The sequence below is a fragment of the Protopterus annectens genome, chromosome 7.part1 (genome assembly GCF_019279795.1).
Source record: "Protopterus annectens isolate FY-2018-M chromosome 7.part1, PAN1.0, whole genome shotgun sequence".
Classification (NCBI taxonomy): Eukaryota; Metazoa; Chordata; order Ceratodontiformes; family Protopteridae; genus Protopterus; species Protopterus annectens.
In genome coordinates this window covers 31,064,501-31,087,530 of record NC_056740.1, presented here as the reverse complement: position 1 = coordinate 31,087,530, position 23,030 = coordinate 31,064,501, and the positions used below count along the sequence as shown (strand labels likewise).

General features: G+C 40.4%; 1 protein-coding gene across 1 annotated transcript in view; it reads left to right on the top strand.

The window, feature by feature from the left end:
* SEC61A1 (SEC61 translocon subunit alpha 1) overlaps positions 1-23,030 on the top strand; it is a gene marked incomplete in the record, with an annotated part of 429,191 nt that overhangs the window by 94,906 nt on the left and 311,255 nt on the right. Inside the window, 2 exon segments of the mRNA XM_044078537.1 lie at positions 15,604-15,735; positions 16,717-16,826. Of these exon segments, the coding sequence (XP_043934472.1) occupies positions 15,604-15,735; positions 16,717-16,826 (242 nt within the window).

Below are 23,030 nucleotides of genomic sequence, written 5' to 3'. Positions count from 1 at the left end.
CAGGTCCCATGGATGCTGTGTTCTTGAGAGCAGTTCTCACCTGTAGAGATGTTTGGGGGCTACAATCATTTGGTATAGATATCTCTCCTTTAGGGGAGGGGAGAAGTTTGCACTGAACCTGTCAGCCAGTATGTTGGCAATGTCTGTAGGATCAGTAATCTTCACATCATTTTGAACTAATTCTGAGCATATCTGGGAGTTTTTCCTCCTAGGTTTCTGACATAGCTAAAGAATGCCTTATGGTTGTCTTTAGAGTCCTTAGCTATTTTTTCTCAAAATTAGCTTTGGATGATTTTATGAGAGCTCTTAGCTTTTTACTTGATCTTTTGCTCTATCTTGTAGTAGCTTTCTCCTTTTGTTGTAGAGTTTGTTTATGGCTGGGGTCCACCAGACTGACAAAGAGTCTTTGTTTTGCTTGGGATTGCCTGATCCATGCAGCCCTGCAGGTGCTGGTAGAAGGCATTTGTAAGTGATTCAGCGGTTTGAGTAATGTTAACCCCGCTCAGGGGCCTTAAAGGAGACCACACTAGTCTTTAGAAGTGTGAAGTCGGCTTTCGAGAAGTTCTTTACTGTGGTCTTTTTCATTTCGGGTGGGGGCGGGATGAGGATTTCCAGCGAGATTAGTTTGTGATCAGATCTCACCAGTGAGGGGTATACTTCCGGTGTTGAACATTGTGCTCCCATGTTCGTGATGATGAGATCAAGTATGTTTTCTCCTCTTGTGGGGATGGTGACTAGTTGTTCCATGGCATTTGAGTTTATGAATTCCAGGAACTTTTGGGCTAGAGTGTTTGGGCTTGAGTATCTCACAGGGTCCCAAGGGGGCTAAGGCTTCTATGGCTAAAAACCCAGTACCTTCTGAGAGGGATTCCAGAGCTCTAGACAGGTGGGGGGGGGGGGGGAGGTTTACACCTCAGCCACACTAGCTATGAGGGCACTGAATTGTCAATTTCACATGCTTAAGTATCAGCAATTTCTAATCTCTCAGTTAAAGCAAAGAATAGCCTCTCTCCCTCAACAATCTGAATTGAAAGAAGTACAGGATCTGTTGCACGCCACTGAGCAGGTGGGCAAACATACCTTACAATGTGGGTTTGATTCTTTGGAGGCCTCCTGCAGAGCAGCTGTCACTGGGTCTGTTATACGTAGGCATGCTTGGTTAAAGGAACAAACTCTGCCTGATTATGTTAAAGCAAAACTACTAGATGCTTCCTTACAGCAGGATGTTCTTTTTGGTGTTAAAGCAGAAGTTGTTTTAAAGAAAATGGAAGATAAGGCGAAATCAATGCAGACAGTCAAAGATTTCCTACAAGTACAACCCCCTCGCTTCAGCAGAAACTGGCCAACAAAAAATTGGTCCTTTCCAGCCACTGACAGACCACAGAGGGGTAAATACAGACGCCCAAGAGGCAGAGGACAATCACAAGCCCAGTATAAACCTCGCCAATGGGGCTCTACAACACAGAAGGGAGGAGAAGACCGGTCTCAAACCACCAGAAGGCAAACTCAATGACTTGCAACTCATCTGGCCAAGCAATACTCTCTTGGCAGCCCCCTTGGGGGGGAAAACTCGCACTTTTTGCAGACAACTGGCACATTGTCACAAAGGACAAATGGGTCCTAGACATAATTTTACAAGGATACAGATTCCATTTCCACACCTTGCCAATGAAAAGAGGAATGCCAAACCTGCCACAAAATCAATGGGCAGAGGCACAAAAGCAAATTACAGCTCTCATGGACATGAGCCATTCAACTGGTACCTACTCGAGAGCATGGCCAAGGATTTTATTCAAGACTTTCTAGTGCCCAGAAAGGACAATGCCTGGAGACCAATTCTGGACCTTTCAATTCTAAACACTTAGCCAAATTCAAGATGCTAACACTATAGCAGCTACTTCCCATGTTGGGCAGGGAAGCATGTCTAGTAACGTTGGACCTCAAGGAGGCATACCTGCTTGTCCCTATCAGACAAAGTTGCAGAAGATACCTCCGTTTCATTGCAGGTTCAACTCATTACCAATTCTCTGCACTGCCCTATGGCTTATCTACTGCACCCAGAGTTTTCACAAAATGGCCTGGCACCAGTAATTGCATACTGCAGACAAAGAGGAATTCAAATATATCCATACCTGGACATTGCATACTGCAGACAAAGAGGAATTCAAATATATCCATACCTGGACGACTGCCTCATCCAAGCAGAAAGCAAAGACATTCTCTTACATCATCTGGCCTTTGTAAAGCATCTACTAAACTGCCTGGGGTACACAGTAAACGAAAAGAAGTCAAAACTAGTACCCTCCCAAAAAATGACATTCCTGGGTGCCAGCTTGAATACAATGGCCCAGAAGGCTTATCTTACTCCAGACAAGAAACTACAACTGACTCAATATTTCAAGACAATGGCAACAAAGACCCAATTAACTGCAAGAAAAATTCTGCAGGCTTTGGGCTTCATGGCATCTTGCATACTAATACCATTTGCAAAGCTGCATATGAGGAAATTACAGTGGTACCTAAAAAGCGTATGGTCTCAACACAGCCACAGCTTGGACACAATGATATCTCTCATTTCCTGCCTACAACAGGAATTTCTATGGTGGTCACAGGCATGTCACCTCAACAAGGGTCAGCCTTTCACCTTGCCTCCACCCAGGCAAACTATCACAACAGATGCTTCAGACTATGCCTGGGGGGGCACATATGGCAGGACAATGCATTCAAGGCCTATGGACTGCAGATCAAAGAAATCTGCACATAAATCAAAAAGAGATGCTAGCTGTACAGAAAGCTCTGACAGCTTTCAAGGATCTTTTACATCCAGGACAACTTGCAGTAAAGACTGACAACACCACAGTAATGTGGTACATAAACAAGGGGGTACACATTCTTACCCTCTATGCAGGCAAGCAATGACCTTATGGAACACGGCTCTGTCCTACCAAGTCCAGTTACAAGCTCAATTCCTGCCAGGACAGAAGAACACATTGGCAGACAACCTCAGCAGAAACATCAAGGATCCCCACGAGTGGAAACTACATCCCCAAATATTTGCAATGATAACAAAAATGGGGCCTTCCAGACGTAGACCTGTTTGCCAGTCCTCAAAACTATCAACTGACAAAATTTTGTACAAGGACATTTCACCATCAAGCTTGGAAAGTGGACTCTCTCTTTCAGTTGGAAAAACCTGACCGTATATGCCTTCCCTCCATTGCCTCTCCTCACAAAGGTTCTTTTGAAAGTCAAAAAGGAGAGACCACGACTGATTCTCATAGCCCCAGATTGGCCACGCCAGCACTGGTATCTGCTGTTGAAAAATATGGCCCACAGCCCACCATGGATATTGCCTCAAATCCCCCATTTGCTCACACAACAAAACAGATTCTTCACTGCCAGCTCAAAACTTTAAATCTGGCTGCATGGCAAATCATCTAAACATCCAACCGGCACCTCTTTCACAAGCAGTTCTGGATGTTATTCTGGAAGCCAGGAGGCCTAGCACCAGGAAGGCTTATTCGGACAAATGGAAAAGGTTTTGTGCCTGGAACCAAGCTAAAGGCCAAGACACAATTCAGCCTCACATGCTTCACATTCTACAGTATTTAGCTGAGATGTTGCACAAAGGACTTTCCTTTTCCTCTAAAATCCATGCTTCGGCTATTTCAGCTCACTACAACACGGATCCACCTTTATTTTCACATCCTCTTCCAAGGCAGTTCCTCAGAGGGGCAAAAAACATTAGACCACCCAGGAGAGCTCCTACACCAACATGGACCTCAATTTTGTTCTGGAAAAACTAACGCTACCTCCCTTTGAACCAGCTTTCTCTGCAGATCTACAGTTCCTATCATGGAAGACTGCCCTGCTCCTAGCAATAACTTCAGCTAGAAGAGTCTCAGAGCTACAGGCACTAATGGCAGTGGAACCTTTCCTCATTTTTCATCAAGTCAGAGTTTCTCTACGAACTAATCCTTCCTTTATGCCTAAGGTGGTTTCCAGTGTAGCTTTAAATCAAACCATCCACTTACCCACCTTCTTCTCCAATCCACAGAACAAAGGTGAGAGACTCCTGCATTCCTTGGACATTCACAGGCAGCTTCGTTACTATTTGGACAAAACTAAGGCTTTCAGAAAATTTGACCAGCTCTTTGTATCCTATGCTACAGCTTCTCAAGGAAAAGCTATATCAAAGCAAACCATTTCTAAATGGATAGGTCATTGCATACGTTTCTGTTACACCCATCATGGGAAACCAGTTCCTGCTACCATTAGATCCCACTCTACCAGGGCAACCGCTACCTCTACAGCCTTTCTCAGGGGGGTTCCAACCAAGGAAATTTTAGAAGCTGCAACTTGGAGTTCAGTACACACCTTTACCAAACACTATCACTTACCTCTTTACTCAAAGTCCACGGCGGGCTTTGCCACTGCAGTTCTGCAGGGCCTTATAGCCTCCACGAACCCTCTATGATACCTCCCCCCTTCCTTAGCTTTGGGATTCAACCCAAGTGTGATGACTGCAGCAGGGTAACACGATGAACATAGTACAGTTTTGTACCTACCATAAATGTAGATGTTCGAGTGTTCACCCTGCTGCAGTCCAGGTTACCCCCCCTCCATCCCCACTGTTCTACTGGCTAAATCTCTTCTATGCCTTACTGATGTATTTGCTTATAGCTGAAGAGATTTTGTGTTTGTGCTGTGGTTACTCCTTTTGGTACTAATTTCTGACCACCTTTTTGGGGGCACCTGACAGCTGGGGCAAGAAAAACTGTAGAAAATGGCGTTGGTTGCTTTATATATACCCCTGGCGCACTGACGTCAGGGAAGAGGTGACTGCAACAGACGCCGGACCAAGACTTTGGAATTCCGGCCGACTGCGGGACCGCCTGACGACAGGATAACCCAAGTGTGATGACTGCAGCAGGCCGGTACCTTATGGTAGGTACAAAACTGTACTTTTTCAGAAGACAGAACAATTACTAGTGGCATATGCCGCAGCTTTCAGAAAGATAGAACAATTACTAGTGGCATATGCCACAGCATCACAAGGAAGGGCTATCTCCAAGCAGACTATTTCAAAGTGGATAGGTCACTGCATTCATTTATGCTACTCCCAGCATGGCAAACCATTGCCTAAGGCCATTAGGCCACATTCAACCAGAGCTGCAGCCACTTCTGCAGCCTTTCTCAGGGGAGTACCAACCAAAGACATTTTAGAGGCTGCTACTTGGAGTTCAGTGCATACCTTTACAAAACATTACAATCTGCCTCTTTACTCTAAATCCAGGGCAGGCTTTTCCGCTGCAGTTCTGCAGGGCCCCATAGCCGCTCCTAATGCTGTTTAGCTCCAGCCCCCCAACCATAGCTTTGGGACTCAACCCCAAATGTAATGACTGCAACAGTGAAACACTAAGAACATAGTACAGTTGTGTACACTTACCATAAATGTAGATGTTAGTGTCTGTTGCAGTCCAGCTTACCCACCTGCCATTCCCCCTTACTTTTGCTGTAACTTATCTTTACTTCTCTATTCTATACAACCTAGGTGGTGTATTTGCTTATAGATGAAGGTAAAGCTTATTTTGGTGCATGTATGTTTTATTTACATATTTTTAGCCTACCCTTTTGGGGGCACCTGACATCTGGGGCAAGAAAAACTAAAGAAAATGGTGTCTGCTGCATCTTTTATACCCCTGGCGACCTGATGTCAGGGAAGAGGCGACAGTAACCGACGCAGGACCCAAGACTTTGGAATTCAGGCCGACTGAGGGCAACCTGCCAGCAGGATAACCCAAATGTAATGACTGCAACAGTGAATACACTCTAACATCTACATTTATGGTAAGTGTACACAACTGTACTTTTGTGGCCTTTACAGGACCCAGAATGGGTAAGCCTTTTTCCAAAATGACTTTCTTCTTGGCTCAGAAATGCCATTATTTTCATCTATCATCAAAACAGTGTCCTTACCTTCCAAAATAAAGGCTCATTCTACTAGATCCAGTGGCCTTTCATTCCAGAGCATCTATGGATGATACTGCGCAGCAGCCACTTGGGCAAGACCTCATACCTTTTATCACTCATTCCAAATTGGATTTGACCTCCAGGGGTCGAGCATCTTTTGGTTCTATGGTGCTGAGGAATGCCTTTCCTTAGGGCCACCCAGGACTCAAGTAGCTGGTGACTCTGTGCTAACAGTAAGGAATGAATACAGATTTACATCAGTTATGTTTTACCATAACATTCCATCTGTGTTGTAGATCTCTATTCATTCATGACTTCCCATCCTCCTTCCCCCTGCCTGGATTCTTGGTGGACTTTAGGATTTCCTTATTTGTGAAGGTATCTGCTCAGACAGAGCCTCCTACTATCACTATTGTTGCTTCTATACTGTAATGATGGGCAAAGTCTATCTGAAGAGACTGAGAGGGGTATTGTGGGTAGATCTTAGTTGAGAGTTTTTGGCTAGCGTGAGCTTGGTACTGGCCATGTCGTTTCCGAGGACTGAACCAAAGTCCCCACATTAATGAATGAATAAAGATCTACAACACAGATGGAATGTTATGGTAAGACAACTTCTTTTTTTGATTTTAATATGCTTGTTTTTTCTTTTTTTCTTAGCATCGAATGTGTGACAGACCATTTCAGTGCAGCACATATATTCAGTCTTAAATTCTTGTTCTATGTGGAATGTTCCTCATGAGGTGTGGCTGGGGTGCAGGCCCTGATGTTACCACCTTATGGTTGGGGGCAACTACTCTTTTGTGTCTTCCTGGTCTGGAACAGCTGCTTTAGTTGCCTGGGGGCTACTCTGTGATGGATGCTGGGAAGGAGTAGTTTCCTCTAAGGGTTTGTGACATAGGATGTTGTCTCCTGGGAGCAGTTCTTCATTAAGACTGTTTCTGGCTGTAGATTCTTTCCAAGACCATTTTCTACTTTTAGGCAGTGGCATTGTTCCACCCAACTGCCGCTTCCTTTTGGTAGTGCTCACCTTATGTGTGAGGGCAGTCTAGGATTCTTGAATTTGTATGGCTTGTGCTTCTCTGTCCCTTTAATTCCATTGAAAAACTTGATAAAATACTTTAGCTTTTATTTTGTGGTATTTTTTAAATGGTTGAGTGCTTTCGTCTGTTAATTAGACATCTTCAGAACCGCTAGCTGCTAACGCATTGTTTAAAATATGCTTTCAAAAACACACACCCCTCAAAAATAACCAATCAAAACTAATAATCAAAGTACATAGACCCTATTAAAATTCTACTAACAGTAATATAACCAGTGATCACAATACCTGTGATAACCAATGAGAGAAGCAACTTTGGCAATTCAGCCAGTGGTAGCAGTGACAAAAACTAATGGACAGATGAACAATACATAGGCTACTACTTACCCAGTCAAAGGTCTAGAATGGTAAAATGGACCAATAATGAGGCCACATGGACCAGTAATATAGGCAGCAGTAAAATTTTATCCAATGATGATAAAGTCAACTGAAAAAGGTTAACAGCTGTTAGACTAGATAGAGATTAAACAGAACTCATTTAGTTAATTTCCTTCCATGTGTAGAGTTTGCTTAGGGATAGATGATTTGACAGATCTTAATGTTGTAGCTAGACAGAGAGAGAGGATGCAAGGAAGCCATCTTAGTTTTTACTGCAGCATGTTTTATGCTGGAATAATATTTGAGGATTAAGTAGAGTTGTATGTTAAGGAGATTTGGAAAGGTCAGAGTGAGAATGCTTACAACACCCCATTTATTGAAGGAGTCTCTACAAGTATTTTAAAAATACATACATAACAGGTATTTTAAATGTGTATATTTGTGCACAGTGATGTTTTTAGACTTCATTTAAGTACCCGTGACTTCTTACTGTAATTCTCTGTAAACTGATGGATAGACTGCAGTGCATGTACCCAGAAATGGGATACACTGCAAAAGTTTAAAAACGCGTATAGTCTGTTCCATTTTCAAGATTAGGGATTGGAATCTAGTCACTGAGCATTTATTTACAGCCGCAGTTAAAGTAGCTGTTTATGCTCTAAATTTCCAGTGCAGTTTATATTGTAGGGCAAACTGTATGACCAGTACTGATTGGAATACAAGAGCAAGTAATGGACAAAAGTCTCCCTCGTGTAGCCAAACATTTTAAATTGAAACAGTTTTTTTTTAACATGTATCATTGTCATTGCTGAATTATTTTTTGATATGTCTGCAATTTTGTTAAACAACCTTGGGTCTCAATGAATTATTACAACTTTACTTTGACAGATTTGTGTGTGCTCATGGGAGTATCTTGTGGTTTCTGTACTTGTTATAACTTGAAGGTAGAAGCTAAAGTGCTAGGTTGTTTTTGTTAACTTCTTCTAAGGTAGTTGACAATTTTTGTTAAGAGTATCATGTGGTGTAAAGAAATGCTGTGAATGTGAATATTGGCATATGAGGCAATTTGTATGCATTGTACCACACTCCACAGGGTAGCCCTCTTCGGTTTTATGGAGGACTACAGCTGTTTTCACTGGGTCAGCATGTCTGCGAGATTCTTGTTAGTCATGTCCCTCCTTTTAGCTTCTTTATACTTGGCTGTTCTTTGCTTATCTTGCGATACAGTTTTTGTCTCTTACCTGCAGTGGTGCCCTGGGTTTGACGTAGGTTGCTGCTCATCTTTTGGGGGCTATGGAAGTTCCCTTCTGGTGGGCTGTTCACTATTGCTGCCTGGCTATGACCCTTTGCTGCTGTTTCCTGTCTGCTCAGAAAGGTCCTACAGAAGACTGGAGCTGATGAGAAGCCTTCGGGTTTAAGTGGGTGTGGCCAGCCATTGGCACAGAGAACTACAAAGTTACCTCCGTGGTCAACTTACTGCAGGATTCTCAGGATGGATTTTGCCAAGTCCCAGCAACACTTTGGGGGTTGGAGAAAAGCCTGTCCCAGGTGGGTGTACAGGATAAAGACCCAGGCCTGGTTGGTTAGACTGCCACCTTGGGTGAGGGCTGTCAGCTGTCCATATCTTTCTGCTTGTCCCCTCATTTAGCCTCTAATTTTTCATTAAACAGGCATGCATGCCTGCTGTAGAGTCTCTTTGCCATATAGTGTGAAAGTTTATTTGAAGATGGGCTTTCTTGTTATCACTAGTTTTGCCTCTGTGCATCCTGGCTTTCTGGGGCCTGCTAAGGAGGAGGCATGCTCCCTGCCCATGTGGGTGTGCTATTCCCTTTTTCCCTTCTGTCTTCTCAGATGGATGTTTTCATTTCTGCATGGGTCCTTCTGGTTCCATGCAATGGCCATGGAGTGGGAAGATGACATGGCGATTTTTCACTCCCAGTAACACCATGGTTATTTGGGGAGTGGTCCTCCTAGGAGCAGTTGACTTTGGTTTGGTTGTATGATTCACCTTCTGGCCCTTCAAGAGTGTATTTGGGAGTGCTAGTTTCTTTCACCCCTAAGTTGGAGAAAGAATTTGTTCTCTGCACCACGGGGCATTCTGTTTGCCAGCCCCAACTTGTGATCTGGGCCACTGTTTTTAGGAGTAGTTGCTTTTAGTACTTGCCTGCCATGTTTGGAAACTTAACCGCTGGGATTGTTTGGGTTTGTGGTGCTTCCTTTCTGGATAACCTTCTTGGGTGCTTCCTACAGTCTAATGGAAGAGTCTTAACTCATTTAAGTTGCTTATCAAAATATATTTGTTGTCCTCTTCCAACGTAGTGGTATTTCTTGCCTTGCCTCCTTTGAAGCATGCAGTGGTTCTGATGCAGGTAAGATAGAGGTGCCAAAATATGTGGTTCAAAATGGTGATAACCAGGCTTTTGTAGGTATCCTATTAATTTTACCTTGCAATATGTCTTCACCGAGCTGTTGACAAAAGTCTCTAAGTAGACTGTTTGCTTTCCTTTTTTTAAGCTGCAGTTCTGTTTTAGAACCTTAAATATTTTATCCACTTTTCCCTGAACTGAGCAGTTTACAAGTTCTTGCAGGAATGATTTGTTTTATAGGAATTGTTCTTTTTTGCAGGAATGATTGGACTCTGTATAAATTGATAGCTTCCCTCTCCTCATGAAAGTGTGAGGCAGGGGAGCGTGATTTTTTAGTTTTTCACAGTTTGTCCACTTTTTTTTTTAAGGCTTTTCTGCAAGGTAAAGTATCACAGTTGTTAGGGTGAATGAAGCAAGTTAAAAAAAAGCAACCAGCCAGTAAATCCACAGATTTATTATACAATAAAACGACGTCTCTGCTCTTCTCATTACCAAATTACTAGGTGTAACTATTGATCATAAACTCAAATTTGACATCCACATTACTCAAACCGTAAAATCTGTAAACAAAAAACTAGGATCCATGTACAGAATAAAAAATTTTTTAACTCCTACTGCCAAATTAACCATTGCCCACCTCCTCTCTACCCTCCTCTATGCCTCCCCAGTCCTTTCTTTCCTCAATAAACGTGAACTAAACATGCTCTCTCTGGCCTATAACCACATTGCTAGATTCATAACAGGTTCTCCTTATCGCACCCATCACTGTCATAACCTGAGGCAACTCGGCTGGTTGGAACTGCCCAACCTTCTCAAACTCAACCAACTCACTGAAGCATGTAAAATAATTAATCAACCAGATAGAACCCCATCACTGTCTAGCATATTGATCCCATACACTAACCTAAATAGTCTCCGATCATCCAACAGCACCCAGATCCGAACCATTAAAGCTAATAATTCTGGCGGTGATGCCCTCTTTGCCAACTCCATTGGCAAACCATGGAACTCCCTCCAAAACAACCTTAGAATTACTACCTCTCATCACCAGTTCAAAAGCAACCTGAAAGAATATCTCAAGACACAATGGCTATGCCCTTGTCCTGAACCTGACTAAACTAATACATAATACTTTCTCATCTAATCTATCCAAACCACTTTCCCCTTCTTTCTTGCTCCCAACTACTGATCTTGAAATCCTCTTTACCCAAAATATTGAGGGTGACTCTTGAATTCGTATATATACTATTGGTATTTAACATATCTCTGCTATGTATACCAACTGATCTATCCTTGTCCCATAATTCTTCTATATAAAGTTGTACTCTTTTACTAATCTTGCTAATGTAACACGTCAACTTGATTATACTTTTTTATAATTTTTAAAACCTGTATTTCTATAATCTGTTTTTCAACTTGTGATTTACCATTTATGTTGGAGCTTTTCTCCTCGGGCCTCAACTGAAAAAGGATATGTATCCAGCTAGACTAGCCCGGTTAACAAATATAAAATAAATAAAATAAATAAATAATTCTCAAAGCCTTCAAGGAGTAAAATACATTCAGAAAAACTTGCCTCTTTTATACAAACAATTATTCAATTAAAACATCAAATTAAGTATTTCCAATTAAGTTCTTCATTAAGACCACATGGATATAATGTATTGAATTTAAGAATAAATAGGGACTCTTTGGTCAACAACCTATTTAAAACATTTTCATTAAACTTTGAAGTTTTAATTTTTTCTAAAACTGTACCTTTTAATCCCTCACTATTATGAAAATGTTCAAAGTGAGTTGCAATAGAGCTTTCCTGTTTCTTATTTTTTATATCCCTAATATGTTCCAACAATCTAATCTTAAAAGCTCTTTTTGTTTGTCCAATATAATATAAATCACATGGACATTTGAGCGCATATATCACTGCTTCTGGCTTTTGGATATTCAATGGCCACTGACCCACAGTACAATTTGCCTCGTGTGTTTCGTGATACCTTGGGAAATGGTTCCCAAATGTCTTTGGACAGTTTTTTTAAATAATCCTATCGAAAAAAATGGTCCCTCTCATTCAGCTAATGGTAATTCAAGTGCATCCAGTGTTTCTAATCCTTGCATAACTTGGGAAAAATGGGAGCAGGAGAGAAATCAGCGATGCCTTAAACCTTTCGACGCTGTAGGAAGAAGATTACCTACATCCTTGCCACAAGAAAGTAAGTCCTTATTTGATAAATTGGACAAACTCATGTGGAAGGAAACATCAACTTTTTTAATATATTGGGACTGCCAAAGTATTTAGAATTGGACATTACACAGAGAGGGCTTAGGGTGTACAAAGATCCTACCCTTCTGTTTGATTTACAAAGCGCAACTGACTTACAGTTCCACAAACGATGGGTAGCTGCAGCACATAAATGTACACTTGAATGGATAAACATACTCGTGGACAGTGACAGAACTCAACATAAAGAATTAAAAGAACATATTAAACAAACTTGTAATATGCTTGCTTCCGGTTCTTCTGCACCGGTACTTGATAATTTTTTAAAAGATGTCAATTTCAAACTTCAAAAGTTTGAAGAGGAACTGGTTGCTAGGAAGAAGCGTAAGCTGATCCGAGACTTACGTGATTACAAAAACAACAAGGCGTTTATCTCTAGTACAAATAGGAAGAAGTCTCGTGGTCGCGTAAGATTCCAGAAACCGGATAATGGTTCCCGAGTCCATGATTCTTCTTTCTCCGCATCAGATGGACATCATACATCATACAAAGATATATATGAGAATGAAGAATATCCAGAGCTGCCTCCAGCACAACAGCCTGTTAGACATGCACAGACCTTTCGTGATGAACCTCCCTATGGGGAGGAAGGTAGAAAAGGTGGTAAACGTGTTCGCGACACGTATGGACAATACTCAAGAAATTACCATCAACCAAGAGACTATAAACGAGGTAAAAGAACGAATTATACCTCTAGTTAATAATTATATTATTAATCTTTCAGGGTGTGTATTTACGGACTTTGAGTATACAGTTTTAAATCGTGGGTTGAAATTTGTCCCCACGGTAGTTCCACGGCTGTATGAAATTAAATGTGATATATTTAGACTATCTAGAAAGTTACATCTGAAATATTTTTTTAATAATACTACCTTTAACAATGTTACCATGGATGATAATTTGGATAATACTACTGATTCTGATGATAGTTATGTTACTTGTAATTCAGAATCTTCCTTTAATGCTTATTATAAATTTGATACTGATAATGTTAAGGGTAAAAGTGAATTTATGCCTCCTTATCTTAATGAAGAAGTAATACATTTTACTAATGTTTTGAATTTTGCATTACAAGAGAATTTTAAGGAATTTAAAAAAATGCAAGAGTCCCATGTATACAATTTAACTAAAAGGGAATGGCAAGCTCTTGTTTCTCTAAGTAAGATGGATGAAATAATCTTTAAACCTTCTGATAAAGGTAATAAACTAGTTATTATGCATTTTTCTCAGTATTTGGGCATGTGTATGGAACATTTAAATGATTGTAATACATATGAAGTCACATGTCTGCCAAAATATGTTGCTGCCCTTAAGGAGTATAATGAATTATTATCTAAGGGTAGTAGGTTAGGATATTTTACAGATTTGGATATAAGAAATAAATTTAGTGTAAAAGAGAAGGCTAATATGGCACATTTTTATTGCCTTCCAAAGGTGCATAAAGATTTACATCAACCACCGGGAAGGCCTATTGTGGCAGGATGTGAATATTTTACTCAAGCTCTTGGGGTTTTTTTACATCATTACCTCTGCCCAGTAGTTCTTAGACTTCCATCTTATGTTAGAGATGTATTTGATTTCTTGTATAAAATTAATGATATTAATTGGAACAATAATATACATTTTTTTACAATAGATGTAAAGAGTTTATATACAAATATTAGTCATTCTTTTGGTTTAGAGGCAGTACGATTTTTTCTTGGAGTTTCTCCAGCTACAGAATATGTTATAGAATTAATCTATTTCTGTCTTATTAACAATTTTTTTGAATTCAATAGTGTCTTATATAGACAGAAACAGGGCACTGCCATGGGGGCTGCATTTGCCCCCATGTATGCTAATCTCAGTATGGGACTTTTTGAGGTTGAATATATTTATAACAATGCATTCTTTAAACAATATGTTATCAAGTACTTCCACTACATAGATAATTTGATCTTTATTATACATGGGGGCTTGGAACTAGTGGAAGAATTTGTTCAATCCTTGAATAACAGGTTCCATCTTCAATTTGATGGTCTTCAGATGGGTAAAAATATATCCTTTTTGGATGTAGAACTGAATATCAAGAATGGGGTGAGCTTACAGACCAAAGTACATAGAAAATTTGAGGAAGGTACAAACTATGTACATAGGGACAGTTGTCATCCTGCACATACGTTACAAGCTCTTCCATATGGGGAAATGCTTAGAATACTTAGGTTATGTAATAATATGGAAGACTTACGTAAAGAAATGAAAATAACAGTTGAAATGTTTAGTAAAAGAGGATATGAAAAAGTTTTGATGGAGCATAGTTGGAATAAATTATGCTCCTTTATTAATGGCAATAATATTAAATTTTCTTCAGATATAGCTGTATGCAGGGACATTGGTAATAAATCTTTAGAGACTATATATTTTGTCTCTACTTATGGATGGTATAGTCCTAGAATTTCTGACATGGTGAGATATTTTTGGAACTATTTATGCTCTTTGAAAAATGTTATGCCATGGCTGAAAAGTAAGCTAGCTTTTTCATATAAAAGAGGGAGAAATATACAGAATTTTATTGTTAAGGGTAGATTTAGTATTCCAGAGGTGAAGATGGATCTAAATATATCCAGTGTTGGAACCTTTGGCTGCAATAGATGTAAAGCATGCAAGTTTATAGTGCATAAATTTGATTTTATTAATAATATTTCATTTAATACTAATAATATTTTTACATGTAGCACAGAAGCAGTGATATATGCGCTCAAATGTCCATGTGATTTATATTATATTGGACAAACAAAAAGAGCTTTTAAGATTAGACTGTTGGAACATATTAGGGATATAAAAAATAAGAAACAGGAAAGCTCTATTGCAACTCACTTTGAACATTTTCATAATAGTGATAGTGAGGGATTAAAAGGTACAGTTTTAGAAAAAATTAAAACTTCAAAGTTTAATGAAAATGTTTTAAATAATAGGTTGTTGACCAGAGAGTCCCTATTTATTCTTAAATTCAATACATTATATCCATGTGGTCTTAATGAAGAACTTAATTGGAAATACTTAATTTGATTTTTTAATTGAATAATTGTTTGTATAAGAGGCAAGTTTTTCTGAATGTATTTTACTCCTTGAAGGCTTTGAGAAGAGCAGAGACGTCAGAGTTTTATTGTATAATAAATCTGTGGATTTACTGGCTGGTTGCTTTTTTTGCTTGTTCCTGTTCTTGTGGCTTTTGAATGAAGCAAGTTGCCTGTAGCCCAGTTATAAAAAAAAAAAAAAAAAAATGGCTGTACAGAGGTGATTTACTGATTTTGTTTGGGTATGGAGCTATGGCCCTTCACTATAACCGTGATTGCAAAAATTGCTTTTGAATGCATTAAGTGCACAGCCTGATAACTTGAATGCTGTATGAAAATAAAAAGAATTAAATAAATGCTGTTGCATACTAATTGTTTTATTAACCTAACCCCCCCCCCCCGCACCCTACTGTTTTTTAATGTGCTGCATGTGTTTTGGGAAATTTTGTTCTGTAGCTGACAAACCATGTTGAGCATTCATTTTGTGTTGTGAATTAATTTTTCACCCAACAGGAACTCTTATGGAGCTGGGGATTTCTCCAATTGTTACTTCTGGACTTATCATGCAGCTGTTAGCTGGTGCAAAAATCATTGAAGTTGGTGACACCCCAAAAGATAGAGCCCTTTTCAATGGAGCACAGAAATGTAAGTTGGCAGTTGTACACTGGAATTTCTTAATTTTTTTTTTTATTTATTTGTGAGACATAGGATATGTATGTCTTTGAATGCAGTTTTTATTAATTGCTAGTAAAATTGATGGTATTTATCGGTTGCATTTTGTTAAGTTTAACACTTTTTGTATTTTCTTTCTCCACTTTAATCAAATGTGTTGGAATTACTTCCCCCAAATTGTAGACATCAGGCTGTTGTCTTACATTTATTCCCCTTTGTGGAATAGAGACACAGCTTCTATATGACATCTCTCTGGACATGCTTGCAAGGGCCCAAGGGTTGGGCATACCTTGGGGCAGTGAACAGTTTGTTTCCTGTTTGTGTGCGTGGAACAACCCTCTGTCACTCCTGTCCCCATAAAGGTAAATGCCTCCATCCATCTTGTATCTACACCAGATTGTAGGTAGTGTGTGCATACAAAAGGCACATATCCCCAGACCTCCTGTGGGAAAAACAAGTAGGCTTCACCTCTTTATTCTTGTCCTTCCCAGCATTTGCCTCCATTTCTAAGGGTGCTTATAGAACCTAGGTTGTCAAATTGCTGGGGTTTCACCCCACTACCCTACAGAGCCAGCTTTTTTGCTACTGTATCAGGTTTTGCTTCATCTGTTGACTTCAACAAGGAACTTGGCAGTGTTGTAATGTTGTATGGTATAAATAATGACTATGAAATACTTATTGGATTCTGCTGGCTTTGCAGCTTCATGCTGTTTTGCAGTTCAGGTGCCATGGGCAGATTCTCAAAGCCTGATGCTATTTTGCTGATCATGCAGGTATGTTTGCATGAACTGTAAAGGCAGGTGCCTTTCTGGTTGTAGATGTTTATAGCTGTATGTATTTTCCAGTTGTGGACAGAGAGAGCACGTTTGAGCAGTGGTTAATTGCAAGTCTTTCTACTTTTTGTTGTAGAACTGTTTCACATACCGTTTCTAATGACAATTGTTTTGTTCACAGTATTTGGTATGATCATCACAATTGGACAGGCTATTGTATATGTCATGACGGGAATGTATGGAGATCCTTCAGAAATGGGAGCTGGAATTTGCCTTCTCATCACTATTCAGGTAACTTACCTTAAGCAAATAGTGCTCACAATGGATTTTTTTTCTGTAGTGCTTGCTATGCATGCCATCTCATCCACTACCTGTAAAAGTCTCATGTTGATGACTGCACAAACGGCTTTTAATAATTGAAACTCTAGAATAGTTTTGTAGTCAAGAGTAATCATACAGAAAAAGTCCAGATCACACAGCCAATGGGCGAACTTGGTTCCAAAGTCTTGTACTACTCAAGGGTACCCTGTACTTGGCATGCATGTAGGCTGCAGTCTGACATAGACCATAAAAATGATGTATGCACATACATCTTCAGAACTTTTCTGCCACCAGTCAGAAAGCCATTCTGGCTGACTGCTTCAGTGATTGCGACTTCAGCTTTTTTCAGATAATTTTCTCCAACAGGGCATTTTTTTCTAACTGTTTTGGTTATGACATCCAAGAAGCACAAGTGCCATTGTGGAAGAAAAATTCCACATAAGGACAGTCATTTACAGTGCCTCTTGCTTAGGGCCTAGCCAAGACCTTGCATCCTGTAACATTTGCCAGTCCTTCATACCAAGTACCCTTAGAGGTAGGTTCTCTTTTGCTATCTGTTTAGAGACCCAATGACTTAAGTTTTTAGCTAAGGGTATGGAAGGTACCTCAGTGTCCGATGCCGAGCCAGTGAAGCACAAGAACAAGAAACGTAGACCTGCAGCTTCTGCTGCACCTCTACCATCGGACACATCTGAGGTGTTAGTCAACCTGGAGGCATGTCGGACTTCAGGCACAGCTACACAGGTCGAGCCCAGTTCTGAGGCTGCTTTAACTTCCTCCATGAGCACTTATATGGAGGTAAAATAGATGTCCATTAAGCAAGTCTCTGGGAAACCCGAGGGCCCTAGGAGGTACCACAAACTCTAGTGAGAGAAGAAATTGAGTCAGATACTTCTAAATGCAGACCTTTGTCTGGTCCTGCAGCTTTGCATACATTTTGTTTTTCCTGCCAAAAAAAAGGAGCCTTTGTCCCCTGCTAAACAAGGCCTGAATGCTTGGCAGGCCTTTTTCCAAAGCTCGTTTCAGGCTTTCGTGGCACTCAAGTTGCTGCCTTCTCTACCTGCTCATACTCCTGCTCCCCTTGCTTCTCAGAAAAGGATTAGAACAATGATTCCTTTGATTTTTTCCTCTGAAGAATAATCCTTGGATTACTCAACACAAATTCTCTCTCCTCAAGAATGTTTCTCCTGAGGAGTCATTTGGTATTTATTCCCCTATGGAAGGGATTTAATTTGGTGAAACTAATCTGAAAATGGGAGAACATTTTAAGTGGGGCACCTCCCCAAATTTCTGATACCCAAAAAAAAAAGATAATTTCTACAAGTTCATCTCCCTAGCCCCTCTGCAGTTCCACCGGTGCATTCTGCATTTCTGGATGCCTTCCATAATGCTTCCCAAAGCCCAGACTCCTAGCTCCTGGCTCCCAAGAAGCTGGACTGCTACTACAAGGTCCCTGAGAAGCTGGACTGCTACTACAAGGTCCCTTAGAAATGTAAGTTCCTCTTTAGGTGTGGTCCTGCTGTCCCAGCCGTCATTTCTGTGGCAACAGATATACCATCTAAATTGCTTCCTTCTACCACCCTTCTCCCATTAGACAAAGAGAGTAGAACCATTGAGTGACTGGGGAAAAAAGCCCTATAATTCAGCCACCTTGGCTTTCTGGGCCATCAGTTATCAGGCACATATGACCAAGTACACCTTAGAGCTTTTGTCTCAGACATCGTGCCATTTCAAATCTTCCAGATTCTGAAGGAAAAGCCTTGGTGTCCTCTGTCTTGGGAGCTTTCCTCCCAAGTAGCAAGATGCTCCATTAAATGCAGCTGTGATGCTGCGGAGGCTTGTGCCAGGGCAGCAGCTACTGGTTCAGTTCCCAGAATATTTTTCTGGCTTGGGTTACAGCCCCTCCAGGATAACTTCAGATCTAAATTAATGGATGCATCAGATAATGCAGTCTGATTTGGTCCAAGCAGCAGTGTCTCTTGAAGTCCCTACAGAAAAAAAACTAGGAACTCTTGAGTGGAAACTCGTATTGCTTTCTCCAGGGCCCAGGTTTCATAGGAATTTCTTATCTAAACCTGTCTTCATCCACAGCTGCACTCCGCATTCCTCCAGTAAGACTTTCAGAGGAGGCAAGAGACCACGGAAGCCTAGGGGTTCTTAGGCACCCTCACAACAGATGGTCCTTTCCTGACAAAGGAGGGAGTATGTGACTGTCCTGCAGATGTTTCTTCCCCCCTTTTCCTTTGCCTTTCAAATGCTCACAGGGTCTGGGAAAGCATCACCCAAGACACCTGGCTCCTTTTCATAATCAAAATAGAATGCTTTGGCAACAGGGCTGTATTTAAAGGGTTCCTCAAACCACAAGAGGGAAGGGCTTTTATTCAGAAAATATTCTTAGTGCCCGTAGAAAGGATGGCCTCTGGAGACAAATCCTTGATTTATCCCATCTCAACACTTAGTCCCTTCCTTCAGAATGTTGACACTCCAAACTCTGTTCCCGCTTATTCTTCCACAGGGATGCATGGCATCTCTAGAAATAAGATGCTTATATTTACATCCTCATTCACCCCATGTTCAGGAAATTTACTTTTTTGTGGTTCCTGGCATTTTCCGTTCTCTGCCTAAATGTTTGGTCTTTCTACAGCTCTGAGGGTGTTCACAAAATGCCTGGCTGCAGTAAGCTTTTGAGTATCCAGATTTTTCCATGCCTGGATGACCTGCTCTTACAGCTATCTCAGGAAGTTAATAGAAGCTGTTCCTCTTTATTAATGGAAGGATTTTATTGTAAAATGTTTCTGGTGACAAAGTTTTCTTGGAGATCAGTTTTGGATCTTGCTTTCATGAACTAGTTTGAGAAATGCGCAGGTTCATAATGCTTTCACTCGCAACCTGTTACCACTTTTTTTCCTCATTTGAGTTTTACTTATCTTAGATTTAAAAGATGCATATCCTGATGGTACTAGGCTATTGGCCCTAGGCCCTATAGAAGCCTAGCCTTAACCATTCCCTGGCTATTTCTTCCCACAATATTTACTTCCTTGGACCCCTGTCTAGCAGGGTGACTGACGTGATCCCCGGGGTAAATTTCCTATCTCCCATCCAGTCTTCAAGGTTCCTTTTGAAGAGGGCCAAGGAGGCGCTCTGCTTGACATGTACGGGCAGTCTATTCCAGAGTATGGGGAGTCTCTGGGTCAGGAACCTATCCCTTCAGCATGTTTTGTTCATTGTGATGACAAGGTTTAGGTCCCTGGAGCGTGTGTGGCTCTGAATTTCCTATTCATCCAGATTTCAGGCATTGTTTTTTGTGTGTGAATCGCATTGGTTCCCTGCCTGTACCCTTTGGGCTAGCCACTGCTCGAGAGTGTTCACAAATGAAAGTTCACTGCAGGGTATTCATTTTTCTATACTTGGATAGCTTGCTTATGTTTGTGCCTTTTTCAAGGTGCCGAGAATCGATGTGTCTGTCTCACAGGGGCTGGATTTATTCAGAAGTTTTCTGACTCCTCCTCACTGGATTGTTTTGCTGAAGAGCCTGCTATACACCTCCGTACAAAGAGTCTTTCTTCCATTAGAAAAATAGATATTTGGATCTATTTTTGGGGTTTTCCACTCACTTCAGTCTCTGTGAGGAAATTCCTCAGGATTGTGGGTCTCCTGACAACCTTGATTCTGATGGTGTTTGTTTGCAAGACTCCACATGAAAAAGAAGAATGGTCTCTGAAATCTTTCGTCCCAGCATCAACAACCCATTGACTTTTTGAATTCTAGTCTTGGGATTGTAAAAAAGGAAATTATATGGTAGAAATTTCAAATCTTTCAGAATCAAGATCTCCTGTTCTCCCCGCTTGCTCCAAATTGGTCTGTTGCAACAGACTCCTCAGACTTTGCTTAGGGAGGAATGTCAATGGGCATCAGACTCCTCAGACTTTGCTTAGGGAGGAATGTCAATGGGCTTCAAAGTCCAGTGTCTTTGGGACAAAAAAGACTGGCCAAAACACACGCATGAAGGGGAAAAAAAAAAAAAAACTCTAGCTGTTCTTCAACTCTCTGAATCACCTGTGGTTCTCCGGACTTAAAAGTGTTTATAGACAACACCACAGTGGAGTTGTACAGAAACAAGCAAGGGAGAGACAGATCTTACCCCTTGTGCAGACTAGCCATCTTAGCATGGGATACACCTTTACAGAACATTCTCCTTTTGCAAGCATTTTGCATTCCATCACAGCAAAATTGTGTGGCAAACATGCTTAACAGGGCCAGGGCAAACCCTCACAAATGGAAACTGACTTTAGGAATCTTCCAAGATTTGATCCAGCTGTAAGGTACACATCATGTAAACATGTTTGCCCCCCTCTCTAATCAACTAACAAACGCCTGTCCCAGGACTCTCTTGGAAGAAAGCCAGGAAAATGGATGCATTCTTTCCTTGGACAGGAATGTCCCTGTATGCCTTTCCACTGATTATCAAGGGTAATTCTGGAGATTCAAAAGGACTCCCCAAAGATCATTGTGGTGCCTCCCTTTTTGAACTGGCCAGGGGCAGTTAACATGTTCCTCCTCACAGACTTGATTTATTAACATAAGATCAAGTGTGACTGGTACATCCTGGCCCCAAACAGTTATGGTCGACTACCTGGATGATAAAGTTTTTTAATACCTTTTAGACATCTGATCTCTGAGGACCTGCAGCGGGTATTAATGGAGACAAGAAAGCCTGCTACTAGATCATATATTACCAAATGGAAAATGTTTTCTAGTTGGTGCCATTACCCTTTCAGGGCTAATGTTCCTCTGGTTTTATAGTATTTGTGAGAGTTACTATCATGACCAGTCTTGCTCCTCCATACGTCATTCATCTATTTCAGCATGTCTAGCTATGCTACCCCTTCGATGCAGTCTCATTTTTGAAAGGGGTCTACAAAAGAGGACTAAGAAAACAAGGGCATCCTACTTAGGATCTGAATTATGTTAGAAAAGAAAACAGTAAGAAACTTCTCTGTGTGGAATATTTTCAGTCCATATATCTCTAGCTAATCACTGTGTATTAATCAGATCAGACAAAAGTAGTAGAAGTAGCGAACTTAAACTAGTCTAGTCTTAAGTAAAAAAAAAAAAAAAAAAAATATATATTTTTTATTTATTTTTTATTTATTTGATTGTATAGAATTACTAAGTATTCGAAAATAATCCAAGCAAGGCAGGCAGTCTTGTTTCCAGTTGAAAATCCTTTAAGTACACAGACGAGCGATCCAAGTAAAACAAAAACTATTTTTCTATTTTTGTTTTACTTGGATCGCTTGTCTGTGTACTTAATAAAGGATTTTCTACTGGAAACTGCCTGCCTTGCTTGGATTATTTTCGAATACTTGTAATTATGTACAATTATTTATTTTTTTATTTTATTTTTTTATTTAAGACTATTTGAAGGTCGCTACTTCTACTACTTTTGTCTGATCTGATTAATATACAGTGATTAGCTAGAGATATATGGACTGAAAATCTTCCACACAAGTTTCTTGCGTTGTTTGTTTTTGGACCCACTACACTTGTTAAATGGGTTGTTTTGAGACTTCGGGGATACCACGGAGAATACTTTTTTTTTTTTTTTTTGTAATTATGTTCGAAAAGCTATCATTTGCTCCATTTGAATGACTTTATCAGGCTGACTTGAGGCTCTTTTTAATGTGGAAAGCAAGCTTATTGATTGCTCTGACCACTGCAAGTTAAGTCTCTTGAGTTGCAAGCTCTTATGATGCATCAGCCTCATTTCATATTCCACAAGGGTAGAGGTTTCCTTGAGAACTAACCCCTCGTTTATGCCTAAAATGGTGTCCCCATTTACATTACGACGGTCTGTAACCTAAAAATGAGAATGAGGATACTTCATATCTTTGTCCACAAATGACTCCTGTATTGACTGAACAGAATCATTCAGGACTTCTGATCAGTTGTTAATTTCGTGTTAAGGTAAGAAAAATTCATTTCCAAATGGTTTTCTTATGCTATATCTTTTGTTGCCACCACATCAAAACTGTTCTAGGCAGGGTCAAGGTTCACTCTTCCAGGGCCTTGGTTTCATCTGTGGCTTTTTTTTGGAAGGAGTTGGATTATAGAAGTATTGTAAAGGAATCGGCTTGGCCCTTTATGAATACTTTTACTAAGCACTATAGACTA